Source organism: Chaetodon auriga, chromosome 20 (genome assembly GCF_051107435.1).
Source record: "Chaetodon auriga isolate fChaAug3 chromosome 20, fChaAug3.hap1, whole genome shotgun sequence".
NCBI classification, from domain to species: domain Eukaryota; kingdom Metazoa; phylum Chordata; class Actinopteri; order Chaetodontiformes; family Chaetodontidae; genus Chaetodon; species Chaetodon auriga.
Genome location: NC_135093.1, coordinates 16,594,941 through 16,613,652, shown reverse-complemented (window position 1 = coordinate 16,613,652; position 18,712 = coordinate 16,594,941). Strand labels below are relative to the sequence as shown.

General features: G+C 45.6%; 1 protein-coding gene across 12 annotated transcripts in view; it reads left to right on the top strand.

Moving 5' to 3' along the window:
• mrtfab (myocardin related transcription factor Ab) overlaps positions 1–18,712 on the top strand; it is a 40,375-nt gene that overhangs the window by 19,913 nt on the left and 1,750 nt on the right. For 6 of the 12 annotated variants that reach the window (XM_076759409.1, XM_076759413.1, XM_076759414.1 and 3 more), the window contains 16 exons: positions 5,247–5,312; positions 9,819–9,874; positions 10,513–10,588; positions 11,054–11,212; positions 12,180–12,343; positions 12,486–12,632; positions 12,840–12,911; positions 13,497–13,681; positions 14,077–14,248; positions 14,846–15,241; positions 15,361–16,359; positions 16,515–16,721; positions 16,810–16,902; positions 17,577–17,714; positions 17,868–17,960; positions 18,582–18,645. In XM_076759409.1, the coding sequence (XP_076615524.1) occupies positions 5,247–5,312; positions 9,819–9,874; positions 10,513–10,588; positions 11,054–11,212; positions 12,180–12,343; positions 12,486–12,632; positions 12,840–12,911; positions 13,497–13,681; positions 14,077–14,248; positions 14,846–15,241; positions 15,361–16,359; positions 16,515–16,721; positions 16,810–16,902; positions 17,577–17,714; positions 17,868–17,960; positions 18,582–18,645 (3,087 nt within the window). The remainder of the gene's footprint in view (positions 1–5,246; positions 5,313–9,818; positions 9,875–10,512; positions 10,589–11,053; positions 11,213–12,179; positions 12,344–12,485; positions 12,633–12,839; positions 12,912–13,496; positions 13,682–14,076; positions 14,249–14,845; positions 15,242–15,360; positions 16,360–16,514; positions 16,722–16,809; positions 16,903–17,576; positions 17,715–17,867; positions 17,961–18,581; positions 18,646–18,712) is intronic. The other 6 variants (XM_076759412.1, XM_076759422.1, XM_076759415.1 and 3 more) reach the window with 4 other exon arrangements.

Genomic DNA, 18,712 nt, shown 5'->3' with positions numbered 1-18,712 from the left:
TGATTTGTGTTTGTGTGACTCCATCCACAGGTTCATATCAGTACTTTATGGCTCCATATAAATAGTTTATGTGGCTTTGCTAAAGATAAGTGATTTGCTTCACTGGCACTGTGTAGGAAGGAAGTAGAAGTGCCTGTGTTTTCTCTGATAAGCCTGTTCAATAGAGTAGGCTTGTCTACCACGTGAAATTAAGGAAGTGATGTTAAAGTCACATTGCATTTTAGTTCAGTCTAATAGAGGCCCTGAGGAGTTTTCTTGTAACATTTGTACCTATGAAACAAGCAGTAGCACATCACCTGTGTGGAAAAATGGGGACCAACTCACAAACATTGCTTTGCTACTAGTGGTCAAAGACTCCTACAAAAATACTTAGAAAATCTTGTTTCCAGCCAGATTGGAAGTTGGCTGTATCAAATGTGACGGTGTGACACAGACACTGCCACTTTTTCCACAGAAGGGGAAAAATCAAGACACCCAACAGTGACATAATCTCAAAAATGGGGATGCAACCTAATTTGGAAAGGTTTACAGTCGGTACAACGGTACAATAAGATTCACTTTATTGTTTATTGGCATCATTACAAGCAAAGAGTCAGAGTCATGGATGACTGAGTGCAGATCAAACACAACATACCTGTAAGGTTACAATGAGTGACGACTGAGGAGATAAAGAGGAAAGCATGGGGAAAGAAATAAAAAGAAAGAGGTGGAGGGAATTTCTGTAGCAGCAACTGACGCTGTTTAAAAGTCATTCCAGGTCTGCTGTTTGCTAACCGCATGCATGTCTTGAGAAAGCGTGAGTGACAGGCGCTGCATAAAGCCACAAAAGCTTCGGGAATCTGACTCGTCTTCCTTGAACTTTAAGATAATTAGTATTCACTACAACCCGTCTCGTTGTCATCAGCTTCCCAGCACAGTGCGGCAGTGCAAAGAGGTAGGAGTGACTCTAAGGTGTGAATGGCCTGCACCTTGTTTTGTTCCTGCCCTCTAGCCTCTTTCCATTGTCACCGATGTGTGAGACATTCGTTATGGTCAGGCGCCGCGTTCATCTCTCTGTTCAACACACGCAATCCGACTGTGCTACCGTGCAGATGATGAGCTCATGCAGGAGAACATTTACAGGCTCTCCAAAACGAACATTTCCAACGGCAACGCCAAGTGTGACATCGGTGCATGGCGTCGGTGAGACTTTGTCCGTTGGCGCTGGGTATGTGGCCCTGCGATCACGCCTGTTTCCGTCTTCGCGTGCCCACTTTCTCACCCAGTGTGGGCGTGGAGCATTCTGCCTTCATGCGTGTTGCTATGGTCAGCTTTCATAGGCTTAGCTGTGCCAAACATGGGGAGGGGTCTTTGGGGACAGTGACAAACTCAGACAAGTTTTAATCAGATCTAATGACACATGAGCACACATGAGGATTAGCCTAGTTGGCCACCGAGACCTTGGCCCTACCTCACTGACCTCCTTCTCCCTCTCTAACCTTAAACCTAACCTTTGGATTTTCCAGCTGCTTTTACCTCGCCAAGGGTCTTGTGTGAGTGTACGCACAGAGAATTCCCAAACTTCTATGAATAGTCAGGTCACACTCTTCAGACTATTTGCTGTGTAGTATGTAGCTGTGGGCAGCTGTGTTGAACTACTGAACAAACGTCCAGAGATGAACTCATTCAGTCAGTCAGCTGCAGTTGAAAATCTGATCGTTGGTTACGTTTTCATTTATCTGTCAGGTTAAAGATATATAAAGGCATGCTGGTTGTGGCTTGGCAGTGGTCAAATTGACTTGCTTGTCTTTGGCGTTTCAGACAGAGTCGAGGTACCCTTCAGTGTGAAAGACCCTGAACTTTCATCTAGCTCCATTATAAACCCATCTGCAAGTGTTTTTGGTGCTTAAACATAGCCAAACTGCAAGTGTGTCACAACGTTAGCCACATGTTAGAAAGGCATTCCGGCAGGAAGGCTTTGTGTGTCGCACACAGACAGGAAGGAGTATCTCATGCATCTGTATGAAAGATGGAGGAGTGTGACAAAGCGGTGTCGGTATTTGACGACTTGTGGTGAGAACGTGCTGGTTTAAACGGCACAGAACGTCATTAGAGGCTTTGAATGTAAAAGACAAAAAATCATAAAAAACATCCCTATTTTTGACATTTCTTTGGCTTCTGATCGAATCTGATGGGCATTTGTTATTAATTGGAGCCAGAACAATTACTCATTTACTCACAAGACATTTAAGAGCACGTGAGAATTAAAGTAATATTAAAATGTAGCCAAGTATTTAAAGACAGTGAGACAGTGAGGTGTGAGGATGTCTTTCGGAAACTAAAGCTGTGACTTGAGTGGTTATAACAAGCTGTCCTGTTAGTTAAAGATCACAGGCTCAAGTGTTTGAAGGGTCCTTGAGAAAAGCGGCAGACTGTCGCTCACCATTTCTTCCTCTGCTTCACCTAAAAGCTGTGAACGCAGCCACGTCTAGTGTGTTTCTGTCTCTCTCCCTCCATGATCCTTCGCTCTAACTTCTTATGACTGCGGAGGCCAGTTTTGGCTGTGGCCTAGTATCCCAATAAAACTGCCCTGCCTTATCATCCTTTTCTTAAATTAACCAAAATGGCCCTCAAACCTGATTTACAGGAAGGCATTGTCATACCGAATGAACACCCATCATGTCATCCGTCCGTACTGCTGCCATTATGATGCCCCCCCATCTGCAGTCGAACATCCTGTAAATGTAAAAAACCCGTTAAAACCCCTGTCGGACATACACATTGTCAAGATATCGGGTTCATGTAGCAGAAGTCCAACTGTGTTAAATTAGATTTCTTTTAATACTTAACCTCAATTAAGGAAGTCTGTTTTCTTGTTTGTACAAGCGGTGTGACTGCAGATAGCTGATAATAGCTGGGTTTCTCAACAGTGTCAACATGTATGTGCACTCCTGACACTAATTCAGAGCTGACTTTAATGTAATTCTAGTAAGTCAATGAATCATTTTTTTTTCCTTCCCCATACATGTGTTTTATATCTAGAGAATTCAGTTGTTTCCACTTCACCATCATGATTTCCCCACATCAGCCCACAGTTTCAACACCACTGCAGCTTTTCAGACTTAACACCTTCACAAGCTTGTATGAGGTGTCGCTGTGAGACCTCTGCATTTCTTTTTCAGAGAGAAAACGGGTTCAGTAATGGCTGACAATGATTTTTAAGCCTTGTTACAGAGCAGCGTCTTTACTTACCAATTTGATTGGTTGATAAACTGGACTAAACGGCTAATGGAACCCTCTTACTGTCAGAGGTGAGGCTGAAAGAGAAGAACGAGAAAGAGAGTGCACGAGAGAATAAAGAAGTCAGTTGGAGTGTCTTGTCTGTGTGAAAGAATATGAGGAGAGGGCATGGAGATGTGAGGCTGGGATAGAAGGAAAGTGTAAGATTCTCTCTCCCAGAATAAACCTCCTTCTTGGAAGTGCCAAGTGGCTCGGCATCTTATCCTGCCATGGCACGGTCAGCGTGTGTGCGTTTTCTGTATTTGTGTGTGCACATTCACGCAACACGTGAGTCCGCTAAGTGTTTGCACTTGTGTTTGGTACTGAGGGAAAATTAATCTCCTAGCTGCAGCGCCGGTGCAACATATACAGGAACGTTCCTGGCTGTGTTTGGGTCTGTGTGTTTACGTCGCTGACTGCGAGCTGACATGTTATTGCTTTGAGAGGAGAGTCTCTAGTGCTAGTCTGATCCCTCAAGATGTGGAGCGTACACCCTTGTAAACATAACAGAGAGGGGAGATGGGATCGCCAGCAAGGTTTTAGAGCCAAGGAGTGAGGCTCTGACGTGAATTTGCTATGCTGGCCTGGGTTGTTTGTCATGGTAAAGGGCTAACGCAGCAGCAGCAGCAGCAGCGGCTACACACAGCTGCTAACTGGTTAGCTTGCGAAGACACAATCCTGAACAGAAATGCTTGGGAAGCCTGTGTGGTGTGCTACACTTCACACACACACACACACACACACACACACACACACACACACACACACCCCTTCGACAGGGACAGCTGGTACGTCTCAAAGAGGACTCTCACCTGAGTGGAACTGAGCTGAACGTGTCTGTGAAAGTAGTATTTGGTATGATAACATACTCATTCCTTCCGCTGATTTTTATCAAAGTGTAAACTTAAAACCAAGACGAGCGGTGAGTGTGTGTCACATCTTCACTTTTAAAATGGAAGCAGGCTGTTGCCAAGAAGCACAGTGGACGTTTAGTGCAGTATCAGTTATCATCCACGTCACACCGCAAACCAAGTGTCTGCAGTAACGGTCCTGTAGCTGCTCTGTTCGTTGCTGGCACGGTGGGTAATGTGTCTGTGTCTGTGTGGTGAGGGGCTCACTTCCCTACAATTCAGTGGATGATGAAATACAATGCACTGGCATGAGTCTGCAGGTTGAATTGTAACTCTGTAAGATCCTTCGTCCTGTTTCTGATTTGACATTTAACTATGAGAATGGCAGCTAACAAGCTTTCAGAACAAGGGTCGAGCCATGAAGTGAGGGACCAACACAAGAACAATGCACAGGAGCTGAACGTCTGTGTGTGCAGAAAGGTCAAACACGGTCCAAGTCCTTTTGTCCAGCGCTGTGTTCCTTAAAGCTCTCTCTCTCTGTCTCTCAGCCTTTGCGTTATATAACAAGTGCTTCCTGTTTTGAAATGACAGCGCAGTCTGCCCATGTGCGCTTCATTTTTTTCTCACCTCCCCTCAAATTGAGTCTTGTTTCGGTCTGCACTTAAATTGTCCTCTTGTGGTTTCTCTCATCTTTTCTGCTGTGCTTGCTCTGTCTCTCTCACTGATTCTTTGATTAATGCCAACTGTGCTTTTTTTTTTCCACACAACATCTGCGCACACTTGCCACACACAAAAAAAAAGAAAAAGAAAAAAAAAACAGAAACAGGAAGTGTGTTGTAGGCTCAGCCCTCCTCGTACCCGCCTCCTCTGTAACTTCAAAAAAGCACGAGAGAAGAAGGGGGAAATGGGAGGATGAATTGGGTCCTCTTCATGTCAGCCCAAAAGCGTCCAGCTTCTTCTGCAGGGTTGTTTGTCTAAACCTGGTAGATGGACCGCTGATCAGAGGATAATCAAAGACGATAAGGAAGCTTTAAGAGCTCAGAACTCCAACACTGCAGCTTCCTGTTCTCGCCAGCCTTCGCTCACTCTCTCTTCTCCTCTTTTGTCCCCCCCCTCACCTCCTCTGTCTCCATGCAGTCCTCCAGCTCAAACTCCAGCAGAGACGCACTCGAGAGGAACTGGTCAGCCAAGGGATCATGCCACGTAAGTCTCTGCTCGGATCTGTGATGCTCAGGAGATGCTTACAAACTGTATTGTCATTGTGGTTAATGGTTAAGTTTTAACATACACACATATCTGCAGCCAGCGATGCTCAGTGCAAACTACAGACAACAACTAGGGCAGTGTGTCTGTGTCTTTGAGCGGAGGTCAAAGTGTTAACTCTGTCCTGATACTACAGCATGTCAGACCCTGTCAGAGATAAATGGGGCTGATACATAATACTGACACTGAGCTGTTTGTGTATGATCAGTTGATTTACAGGCCAAATGAACACTGTGCTATTACATATCTGATTATCCTCATCTACTATACGTGATCTAGATCTGTCCTGCATGTGTCATAATTAGCAGTGTCTTTGCACCACTTTGTGTTATCAAATAGGGCAGCTTCCTCTTCTTCTGTATCCACTTCCTGTTTCAGAGTTCCGCACATCACAAGAGGCAGATATATATATATATTTTGTAATTCTCCTCTGTTTCTGTGTAGAACGTATCTGTGGGCAGTAAGTACCAGACTTTTTTTTCCCAAGAAGGCTCTTTGTAAAAAAATCTCTAAACTTCAGCATTAGACTCAAACAGTGTGCACCGTAGTTCATCTTCTGTGGTTGTAGAGTAGAAAAAGACCCAAATGGAAGCAGGAAGCCTGACAAGGTGACTGGTAGGCATCGGCCAGACAGAGAAACTAAAGATGCACTGAATATTCCAGGTGACTCTTAAGAAGGGAAGATGCAATAGTCTAAAGTGAAAAGGTGGGAATCAGAAATAGTTAAAACGAGACATACTGCATGTCGACTGTTTCCATGTGTTGTGGTTTGACACTGCTGTCGGTTCGTAATGATATGCATCCCTGGATGAATTAGATGGTAGAGCAGTCCAGGAGAAATACACTTAAAGTAAATCATCTGGCTCAGTGTGCATTAAAAGTATGGGTTCGCCTTAATGGAATGCACTGGAGTGGACACTCAGACCAGGTACATGTTTCAGTGGGCAGCGTGGAGCCCATTTAGAAGTTACTGTAAATCTGTCCGTGTCCTCCTTATGCAACAGGCCTCTTGCCAAACCGCTGAATTGGGATCAGCATGTACTGGCATGTACTTCACTCTCAAACTACTTTTCTGTGGAGACACAAAGAGATAAAATGCATAAAGAGGGAGAACGAGAAGCCATGGCTGTTTAAGAGATGCATCAGAGACTGTGTTTGCTCTCAAGGTGACGTTTTCCTCAAACACAGGGTTTTCACTAAGAGCCCTTATTTTGACTGTTGGCTTGAGATGCAGCAAGGTAGAGGACAGGCTGTTCGGCTGTCAAGGCCCCTGACGAATTATAGGACAGTAAAGATTATACGAGCTGCTGAGAGAGCGAGGAGGGAGTGTCGTCATTTATCGACCCCCGGTGGAAACGTATCATGATGATAAATTTAGCAATGTAATTTATTTAAGTCTTTGTTTTACAATTGGAAATGGTTGATTTTTGGATATGCCTTCCAAATTGTGATGTAGATCAAAAGTTAAATATTGTAACATTGCAATGTGCTGCCAGCCATGTTTTCCAGCTATAGAGGAGACGGTGGGCGCTGTGAGCTGATGGTGGGTCAGTCGCTGCTGTGGTGTCAAATCCTCACTTTGGTTTTGCCACTGTAGGTGGTGTGAATTAGTAACTTTCCACCCTCCTTCTCTCTCTCACTTAAACACCATATGTGTTCTTGAGCAAGACACTTCCTGCCACCTGCTGCTGACCTTATCAGCCACCACTGTGTCCTTATCAACTGAGTAATTGTGAGGCGTGGTGTCTCCAGGTAGTGGGATCATTTTGCGAAAACAATGCTCTTGTGTCTCGAGGTCAGATATGTTTTCACCAGGCAGCAACCACAGAGGCTAAAAAGTGAAGCCAGCACAGCAGTGCCGAACAGCACTTCCTCAAATGGCCATTTGAGACTTGATGCAACAACGGGTCAATCCCCAGACGCTCATATAAAAATGGCCAGTCTGGTACAAAAAACAGTTTTGGTCTCAAGCACGGGTTTTATTTAAGTCACAAAGTTAGTTATCCAATCAGGGGCATGGCTGCTTTGAGTGACTGCTAGGTTTTAGCAACCAGGCTTAATTTGGCCCGCTTCAGCTGAGCCCACGCTCCACCTCCTTTGCCCATTTTTGCAGGCGCTGCCAAGATGGCAGCAGCTAGAGTCCCCAAAAACCACAGCACGTCTGAGCCGCTGGCTGCTGGATCTGACCGCTCGAAAGTTAAATATTGAATCACGGTTTCCTAATCCGCTTCTCAGATATTCTGCAGGGTCAGTGTCAGGGTAGTGGATTTTGGGCTGTTTAGATTAAAGTTCTGAGCAGTATCAGGACATGTTCCCGCTCATGAAAACAGATGGGAAAGGTTGTGTAAGGTGGCGGAATCAATAGGAACGTGGCCGGTGACTCCTTTGTGATTGTTTCTGATGCCTTTCAGTAAAGCCAGGTACACAATACAGGTGCTGTTTGCAAATTGAGTGTTTGCTTATTCATCCACTTTTTTCACAAACTTCTGTTTTGCAAGAAATAATTGGTTGACGAGTCACTCAGTTTCAGTGCCGGGCAGCTGACCAGTTGTCTGTTTTGTTATGATCTTGACTGTTGGTTATATAACCACTGGTATGTAGGTCTTCTGCTTTGAGCATCAGGGGTTGTGACACGAGGAATGCCTCACACAACCCCCACCACCACCACCACCACCACCACCCAGTCATCTGTGGCACACATACAGCTGACACCCTGCTGTAGCCAGAATGTCCACACTCACACACCTACGATAGGGATTTCACCAGCTCTTGACCAATCAGACAATTGCTGTGTTGCATCATTGTAACTGCCACTGTCCTCCCAATATCCTTCCTCAAACAGTGTGAACATCTTCCTTTGTGTCTTTTTAGCCTTTCCAAACTGTCACATTTTGAAATTAAAGTGTCTCATGTTAAAGACTGTGAGTACGGGCACGTCTGATTTAACATTGATAACAACACTTTATATGGTCAAGATATTAAATTGGAAATTGGGATCTTGTCCCAGTACCTTGATGGTAACTGTGTCAAGGGAATAATTTTTCTTTTTTTGCAGAATCTTGGCTGCAGCTGGCTGGCTTGAAACACAAATGCGTGTTTCTGCTCACACACACACACCCAGTTACAGGAGCTACATTACACACAGTCGTGGTTGAGTGTGGTGATGAATGCAGACGTTCCATCAGTCCACTCTCCTCTGTGCTCTTCCTCCTTTTTAACGATCCACTCCAGACGAGTGCTGGACATCAAGACCTGATGTCTCTCAGACTCCCCAGCCTGCCTTTCGGGTCTCAGACTTACTGTAACACAGACAGCTAGCCTTTCAAATAGTTCGGGCAGCCTGCTATTTATAAATGTCAGCAGGGCTGCACAGTATGGTAAAGAAATATCAGATTGCAATTATTTTGACAGATGTTACTGTCAAATGATGATTCACGATTAGTGGGAATTTTTACATGACAATTTTCATTTTCACTGGAAAAAAAATTAAAATCATGATGATGTGAAATTTGTTGGGGTCTGTACCAAACAAACAGAATACACCTACATCTCTGCATCACTGCAGTATGTCAGTGTAATGCTGTTTTAGGACACGTTTTCAGAAAATGGCATCTTCTGCCATTTGGATAATGCGCTTAGTCATAATTTTGATAATATTTCAGTGAATTGTTCAGTCTTAAGTCTCAGCAAATGTATCAGTGTACTTCAAGCGCATTTTCTGTTAGAAATAACCATAAAACTACGCACGAGTATGTGGAAAAACTGTATGGAGTACAGCGACCGACTGAGCTCCCAGAGGGCAGTGTGATACAATTAGGCTGACGAAACTGCTGAGTAAAGCTTTGTGAAAGCTCATGGTCACGGTTACAATCATGCAGCTCCACGAGGTTTGTCTGCTCATTTGCTCCTTAACTTACCTGAGCTAAGTCAACGCCATTGGCTGCCACAGCTGCTTCAATGTGGAGCTGCAACAATTCATCCATTACTTATGTATTTTCTGGTTTCTTTACTCCTCTATGAGAGTGAACTGAATGTCTTTCGGCTGTGGACATAACAAGACATTTGAAAAAGAATCGACGGTGAAAATAATCCTTAGTTGCAGCCCTTTTTTTAACATTAAAAGCCACAATGAGTGCAATGATGACATGACAGGGATCTGAACAGCGTAGTAACAGGCCAGAGAAATCCGTTGTTGCTTCGTTCCTGCACACACCGCATGCTGCAGTGGCCCATCAGCCTCATCAGAGTGTGTGGTTCAGAACAGCACTCCTGACCTTGTGCTGCAGCCACTTCTGCTTTGAGTCTGCCTTCCTCTATGGCTGATCCTGTTCTCACGTTGTCGCACTGAAAGGAGCATCACGACTCCCGTCAGAGTGTGTTTGTGCTGCGTTCTCATCTCTGTCTCTGCCTCTTTCTCTTCCCACCTCCGTCCGTCTCTCCATGCAGCACTGAAGAGCCCGGCGGCCTTTCACGAACAGCGGAGGAGTCTGGAGCGAGCAAGGGTGAGCATCTCAAAGTACAGTGATTTTCCTGCTTTCTCTGTGGACACGCTGCATTGAACAGTATGTTTAAACAACATAGATCACAAAGCACTTTATGAAAATGGCATTCTGCTGTCAGTATAGGCACTTGTATGCTGACAGGAAATAACGAAACTTCAGGCACCACACACATAGAAGCTCTCTTCATGGGAGGAGCTGCACAAACCATCAGGGTTGCTCAGCATTATTATTTTTTAATGACCAGTTCCGCTCTACCTGTTGCCGTCATCTTTAGCTCCCTCCGTGCAACATGAAGATTTATATTGATAATCTGCAGCTTTTAAAGGAATAGTAGTTCAGCCTATGCCTGGGTTGTGGATGCTTTCAGCTGGAGCAGTTAGCATTAGCAAGAAGAGCCATATTTGCTGAACAAATAAAGAAAAAAGCTCCAGCTGCAGAAACTTCACCCACAAAAAAATGAGTGACATCACGGCATTGGAAGTATGGTGCTGAAACACGACAGCAACCTGACAAAGATGGCCACTAAACAAGTACCAAGTGTCCGTTAAGGACTTCACCACACTATTGCTTCTTGTCCTTTGGCCTGTGATCCTCATTTTTTACATCTGCCACCCCATCCGTGATGTGTTTTCCCCCAGACTGAGGACTATCTGAAGAGGAAGATCCGGAGTCGTCCCGAGCGCTCTGAGCTGGTCAGGATGCACATTCTGGAAGGTGAGTTTTTACACAAAGTGGAACTCGACTTTAGACGAAGGAGAATTTCCTTAGAGATATCAGATGTCTTAAATGAAAGGTTAACATTAGGTGAAATACATGGAACTTCATTGAAACAGGAACCAGACCGTAAACAAAACGGGATGTTTGTTTGCATCATGTGTTCTTATTTTTGGTGTATCAGATTGACTTAATTAGGTTTCTTGTTAAACCAGCAGCTGCTGTGGTTTTGGTTTGATCTTTGTATTGAGGTTAACTTCAGATCCGGAAGGTGCTATAAAGGGCTTTAAAACTCACTATCTGATCTTCAGAAATTCAACTTCCTGTCTGTATGAAGCTAAGAACAAACAGACGGTCAGTTCAGAGAGCCCATCACAGACTCGGTGGTATCTTGTTTAGATCAACATGAATCACTCGATGAATGAATTCGCACGTGTGCATGTTGTGTTGTTGCGTCCTCCGCAGAGACGTCTGCAGAGCCGTCCCTGCAGGCCAAGCAGCTGCAGCTGAAGCGAGCGCGATTGGCCGACGACCTAAACGACAAGATCTCCCACAGACCAGGTCCCATCGAGCTGGTTCACAAAAACATCCTGTCGGTCAGCTGCCCTGTGCACTCCCCGCTGGGTAACTACACACACCTCACTTCCCTCTGATGGTCCAAGTTTGCAGGGTGCTCACTGTCTAAATGTCCTCACACACACACAGATTTACATTCAGCGGCTGCAGTCGAGATAAAAAAACAACATCTCTTACATTCAAATGAGCACGCTGGCACAGGGATGCACACACATCCACGAACACACAAACAGAGAACAGCAGCTCAGGGATGAGTGCAGGTGTTGTAATCAAGTCGAAACATGCTCACCTCTATTATTGAGATACCATTACGGCACTGACTGATTTCCGCTCGGTCTGAACACACCTTTATCTGCCTAATTACAACATCCAGGTATCCACACACTCTTGCAATGCTGTATTTTTTAGGGTGAGCGTATAAGCACGCACGCTAACTACAGGTTACAGATCCGAGCGGATGTGACACCATTTCATTTCATTCTTATTATACAGGAAAAAGATTCAGAGTAAGATTACAGATGTTAAAATGTGCTACATTTAAACTGGCCTGACTGGTTTACAGCAGGTTCCTGCCCCGCAACACTTAAGACAGAATTGCATTGCAAAACAAAATTAAAGCCAAAACAAGACATCAACCAAACACAAACAGCTCCACAGTGACTGCAGAGGAGAGGACTGAAGTGAGTAAGATGTTATATGTGAGCTGAAATAAAAACCATAAAAGCTAAACCACACGGCCTTTGGCTAACAACTCTGTTGCAGAAGTGACACAACGACTATGTTTGGACATAGTCCTGTTTTGAAACATGGTAGGGCATAACTTCTCTGCAGTTAGTCATCTCTGTTTAGCAATGCACTGAACAGCGATGACTGCGTCTGACTGTGTGAAATGTTGTGAGGAAGCCAAAATGAACAGCTTTGCCTCCTTCTCCGTGTTTCGGCGGCCACAGACGTTTCGCACAGACCACCGTGACATCGTTTCATTCAGCCTGAAGATATCTGCTCTCTGTCACAGATTCTCCGAAGGGGGCCGGGGGAGAGAGCTCGTCTCTCGATGAAGACAGCAGTGATGCTCCGTCGCCAGACCAGCCAACCAATCACGACTCTCCTCTGAGCGCCGTCCCTCAGCTGTCCCCCTCCGATGCACTCACCCAGAACGGGGACATGTCCCCCCCGCAGGTACCATTGCAGGATGTCATTTAGAGAGTGTCGCTTAAACTTATTCCACAAAAATGAAATTCAAATAAGATGGATTTGCCGTGAAATGAAGCAAGCGATGATGAACATGATCACACCGTTAACCCGAGCACAATCCTCTCAGGTCATTACACAGTCCCCTCCTCCACCTCCTCCACCACCTCCTCCTCCTCCTCAGGTGAATGGGTCAGACTCCCCCCTATTCCCAAAAGTGACAAATGGGATGATGGTGACCTCAGCAAACTCCCGCCCCTCTGCCGGACATGTCAAGGTATGGAATGCTGCTCATTTTTCTGTCCTCCCATAAACCAGGAAATATTTCCCTGTTTTGAGTCGAGCATCCTGCAGATTTGATGACTTATGAATAAATCTGACCTTAATCTCTTTTTGTGGAGCAGCTATAACTGGCTAACCCTCCCTCGTCTCTTCATTTCCTTACTCCCTCTTCCCTGACCCCGTTTCTCATGGTTTCTGTCAGCAGTCTCAGGCTAAGACGACTTCAGACCGTCCTCCGCAGAGACCTAAGAAACCAAAGGACAGCAAACCCAAGGTCGGCGAGCTCTTCATTTTGTTTTCGGTTTAGCAGGCCGACGCAGGATTTACAGAAGAATATTCATCCTCAATAGTCAAATCTGTTATCAGCACATATTTTTTAGGCTGCTTTGTGACAGTAGTTCATCTTTTAAGAATGCAGGATTGTGTTTGTCAGATTTAACCAAGGCTGGATTTATTCACCAACCAACTCATCTGGTCCATCAGGTTGATCTCTCTGTAGTTTTGTCGTCAGTTCTCGTAGAAGCTGAGAGCCGGGGCTTCTCTCTAGATTCAATTTTTTGACATTTAACAGTCATACAAGGAGAAATCCTTTGTAGAAGAGGAGGAGGTTTTCACACCGCAGTATCCTCAATACATCAGACTACAGACTTGCTTTTTATGAACTGGAAATACTTGCTCTTTTGCTCCTGTTATGTTATCAGTGTTAAATCTTTCCACCTACATGCACTGAGTGCACATACACTTTTTTCCCCAGATGTCCAGAATGCCTTTTAAACATCACTTAAGTCAACCATGAAAGTCCTGCATTGATTCCAAGTATTAAAAAGCTGTCTCCTCTCCTTCTGCTGCCTGCCTGCAGGTGAAGAAGCTGAAGTACCACCAGTACATCCCTCCCGACCAGAAGGCAGACAAAGAGCGTCCGCCCCAGATGGACTCGTCTTACGCGAAGCTCCTCCACCAGCAGCAGCTCTTCCTGCAGCTGCAGATCCTCAACCAGCAACAGCAGCACTACAACTACCACACCATCCTGCCCGCCCCTCCCAAGTGAGTGTCAAGCATGACCGTGTGGGTGGGTGTGCGTGTCTGCAGCGGCTTTGTGAGAAGACTAAAGTTTGACTATGTAGAGTCTGTAGAGGTTAGAGAAAAAGAAAATGTGTGATTTATGGAATATATTTAGTTTTTGAATACTAAGACTTCAATTTCCGGTGATGAAACTTACTGTATGTTATGTTTTTCTGGTTTTGGAGGACCAGAAGGAAATAAAGACAATCAAACAGAGTCATTGGATTGTGTTGAACATAATGAAGGAAAAGTAACTTTTCAAAATTTGACACCATTACATTTGAATGGCCCTGCAACCTGCAATTAATAACAGAATTCATTACTTTGTACAAGAAAGACAAGATATTCATATGTTATTGTTTTCTGCCTCTCCTCAGGCCACCAAGTGAGCAGCCTCCCACAACCAATTCTGGCCCTTCCCCCTCCCGCAGCGTTCCTTCGACGACCACCCCGACCCCCTCCAATCAGAGCGGCACTGCCCGGCAGAGCCAAACTGCGGTGGGCGGAGCCAAACCAAGCACTCTGCCGGCCAACCTGGATGAGTTCAAAGTGAGTTAAACTAATGGCTTTGTACTCGTGTCAGAGATGCACCTGCCAAGAATATTTGTAATGAAATATGTTTTTGAACAGCACTTGTTTTAACTGCCATTTAGAGAGAAATCAGGAAGTGAGTGTTTAGACTTTCTTGCTGACTAATCCAGTCTATAAATCATCACTGTTTTGATGCACAAAGTCAAAGTTCGTGAACAGGTTAACAGACACTCTGTCTAAATACATTTTTATCCTCTCATAAATGTATTTTTTATGCGTATTATTGCACTATATGTATCGGTATGTTTGCAAAAGAAATGTTGACAGGCATGGTCAGACCTTGCTGTCCCCTCACACCTATAAACCCTCCAAAAGTCCCCCTAAATCAGTAGTTCCTAACCTTAAGAATTATTTTTGGACATAGCTCAGTTTCTGGTTGGTTGATTAAAGGAAAAGCAGAAACTGAAAAAAATAACGCGAATGTTACGTAATTTCCCAGACATCCACTGAACTAAAGGACGTAACATACAACACTTGAATACCAGTCATCCTGTTCTTGTATTCTGAGTCAGTGCCTGCTAAGTAAGGGTTCTGATCTGGTTTCTCATCCTCAAGGTCGCTGAGCTGAAACAGGAACTGAAATTGCGCGGTCTGACCGTCTCAGGCACCAAGAACGACCTCATCGAGAGGCTCCGCAACTACCAGGAGCAAAATGGTGGCGCCACAGCTGTTCTGAAAAATGGCATCTTGCAGCCCGGCCAGCAGGGTGTGAACACAGCTGCTAACGCCGTCACATGTTCTCCAACCACGACTACCACCCCTGACCACCAATCAGGAGAGGGTGGCTTTAAGTTAGCTTTGTCGTCACTGGCTCAGGTGGTTCCAGGGCGGGTCATGAGATTTGGCAGCACCAGCTCCAGCCCTCCGGTGTCCCCAACTCCATCTGAGAGGTCGTTGGCAGGGATGAGTCCAGATGAGACGAGCTGTAACGGAGACATGTTTGGAGAGATGGTAAGATCTGTATGTGACGCAGACGTTGTCATATTGCTGTTGGTTTATTAAGGACTCTCACAACATATTCCTTCAACCCTTTTTTGTTAACGTTCTTCTTTTGTTTCGTTGTCCTTCAGGTGAGCTCACCCCTGACTCAACTCACCCTCCACCCATCTCCTCAGCACCCATCAAACATCTCCCCGCTCTCACAGTCTCTCTCCAAGGTCAAAGAGGAGATCCAGAGCTCATGCAGCCTCTCCAGACCTTCCCCTGCCCCATGTCAGCTTCCAGAGCCCCCGCCTGGAGTCGCCACGGACATTATGGACAAGGACCAGATGCTCCAGGAGAAGGACAAACAGATCGAGGAGTTGACCAGGATGCTGAGGCAGAAACAGAGGCTGGTGGAGACCCTCAGGTCCCAGCTGGAGCAGGGCAAGATGGCAGGTGGAATAGTGTTGGACAAGGACGGAAGCGACAAGAGCAGAACATCTCCAGAGGTCAAGCTTCAAACTCTGATAAAAGCCTCCGCCATTCAGCCCCCCACTCTGCCTAACGGCATCGTAGTGAAGGTGAAGCAGGAGGTGGAGACTGACCAGGAGATGGAAGGAGTAGCAGAGGAGGCCCAGACAAAGACCCCAGCCCAGCCGATGCAGTGCTCTCAGGAGACTCTGCTCCGGCTGCAGCAGATTCATCGGCTGCAGGTTCAGCAAGCTGAACAGCAGAAACAGACGCTGCAGCAGGGTCAGGTGCAACAGCAGAAAGTGGCAGAGGCTAAGTCGAGCCCTCAAAAACTACAGCAGCAGAAGAAAGAAGCCCAAATGCTGCTCCATCAGCAGCAGCAACTACAGCAACTTATCATACAGCAAACCCAACAGAAACAGCTCCAGGCCCAGCAGAAGTTAGCACAGCAGAAACTCGCCCAACAGAAACTCAGTCAACAGAAGCTGGTGCAGCAGAACCAGCTCAAACAAACTCAAGGGCATCAGCAGGGCCAGCAGAAGACCCAGCTTCAGCTGAAGCAGGTTCAGGTGCAGATCCAGAAGCCTGCAGTGAACCAAGCCCAGCAGAGGAAGCCGCTGAAGGCTCAGCAGCGGCAGCAGCAGAGGCAGCAGACGGCAGCGGTCACCACACAGCAGGTAACGGCCCAGACAGTGACACACACCTGAAATTGAAAGGTTGGACTTTCACTACATTTGGCTAATATTTTTTTTATTTAAATCAAGTGCATTCAAGTTTTAATTAAAAACCCTTAATGTCACTGAAACAGAGAAATGTACTGTTTGGTTCCCAGGTGGCTCCGGTCTTCATCAACCAACAGAACGGCACTCAGATCCACACTCAGGCCATTTCTTTAGACCTCCTCAAGGCAAATGGCACGCCAACACTGGTTACCGACAGCAACGGCAACCACTACCTGATCGCTCTCACCAGTGGAACCACAGATGGGCAGAACGGAGTGTCCTCATTGGCCAAAACCAACGGACGCATCACGCTGCAGGTGCAGTACAGCCGACGTTCTTTGGTGGACTGCGCTGGGTTAATGATCTGTGATGAAATACTTATCTCTGCCTGGTGTCCTCTTTTAGAGATTGCAGTCAACTCCAAGTAAACTCCCCAGCACTGACAGCCAATCAAAAGAGCAGCCAGAGGCCGAGCCTGTGAGCCAACCAATCAGAAAGGTGCAACAAAGTATATGTCTCTATGACACATACTTTTGAATTACTTCTTTTGTTGTACATGTTTATTTGTTTGCACGATCATTAGTTCATGTCTGTCACTGCTTTCAAACTTTAAAATCAAGTATTGATTGTAGATCGTAGTTAAAATGACCTCACTGATTAACCTTAGATGCTAAATCTGTATCATCTTATTTTCAGTTCAGAAACCTCATTTGTAGGCTGACTTCATGTTTGTATTAAGTACTATTTTATTATTTATATATTCTGATTCTCCCCTTTATTTCGCCTTTAACTTTTTGCCCTGTCTGCAAATTGTGTTTTGTATGTACATAATTAATATATAACAATACATAACCATAATTGAGGACATAATTGGCAATTAATTGCAGGGCTTGTGGCTCTATCCCAGGCATTGTTGGTCTGCATTTTGTCGTGCCCCTGAGCTACACACTGGACCTTAAATTGCTCTGAATGTGTGTGTACGTTGGGGAGAAAATGTGCAGCAGGCAGTAACATCTGCCTGCCACAAGGTGTCGCCACTAACACAGTTTAAAATCATCAAAACCAAACCCCACTCTAGACTGAACAGCAGCCTGCTATTCAGACTTCACCAGCCAATCACAGCTAAGTATTCAACACACTGATCTCTGCTGTTTGCCGCTGTCTTCGCTCAGGGACAGAAGGCGGGACTGCACGTGGACACCAATTGCCTGCCGCAGACCAGCCTGTCAGTCACCGCTCCGCCCAATCTGCAGCCTTTCTTCGACGACATGTCAGACAGTGAAAGCCAAAGCAACTTCTCATCTCTCAAGGTAACAGCACCACCTCCACCTCCTCCACTCCTGATCAGCCCCCTCCATCATGTCATCTGCACTGCTCAGGCTTCTCCACATGTTGCAGACTTCATTAACTTTTTCTCCTTGTTTCTGCTCTTTTCTCTTCATTCCATCACTCCATCCGGGCAGAGAGAGGAGGTGTGTCCGCCTTACGACCGGCACACACTGTTCACCCCTCCCTCTCCCAAAACCAACACCTCCCTTCCTCCTCAGCGCTCCAAAGTATGTCGTGTTTCTGTGCATCTCTCCTTTTAGTGTTCTGTTTCTTCCTTTTCCTCCATTTTCCATCTTAGCTTCTCACACTGAGCTTGTTTTTTAATGCGTATTTTTGGTGTTACTACCTACTAATCTCTGCCTTTTTTACTTTGATTTAGCATTTTACCAAATTGAAAAACACACATGACATTTTCACACATCTGCACACAAATCTCGCCTCTTTGGCCAATGAGTACACTAAACACCTCAAGCCACTAACACCACCACACAGGAGGCATAGCTTAGCAGCATTAAGCAACAGTGGCTTCCGCGCTCTAGATATGAAGAGGCTGCGTTCGGGCACAGTACAGAGTGTGGGTCACCTGTGTTGTGGCAGCGCAGAGCCCAACACACAATCATTTTAGTTTAGCTGACAACAGACTTGAAGCTGTAAAAAAATACAGACTCAAATGTTTGACTGTTGTGGAAAAAGACATGAAATGCTGCCCTCTGTGTGTAAATGTAGCCGCAGTGTTATGACCGTCTGTGTACATCTGTCCGGTGTGTTTGAGTTCGTCTGTTGAGAAGTCAGTGATGCTGTGTTTACGTGTGCGATTGGCGACTGACTGATGACTTCCTGTCTGTCAGCAGGAGAATGGCGTGAACAGTCAGCAGATGGACGACCTGTTTGACATCCTGCTGAGGAGTGGAGGTAATAAACAGAGTTCCAAACATTAATGACAGAAAGAGTCCGTCGTCTCCTGTATTGATGACACTTT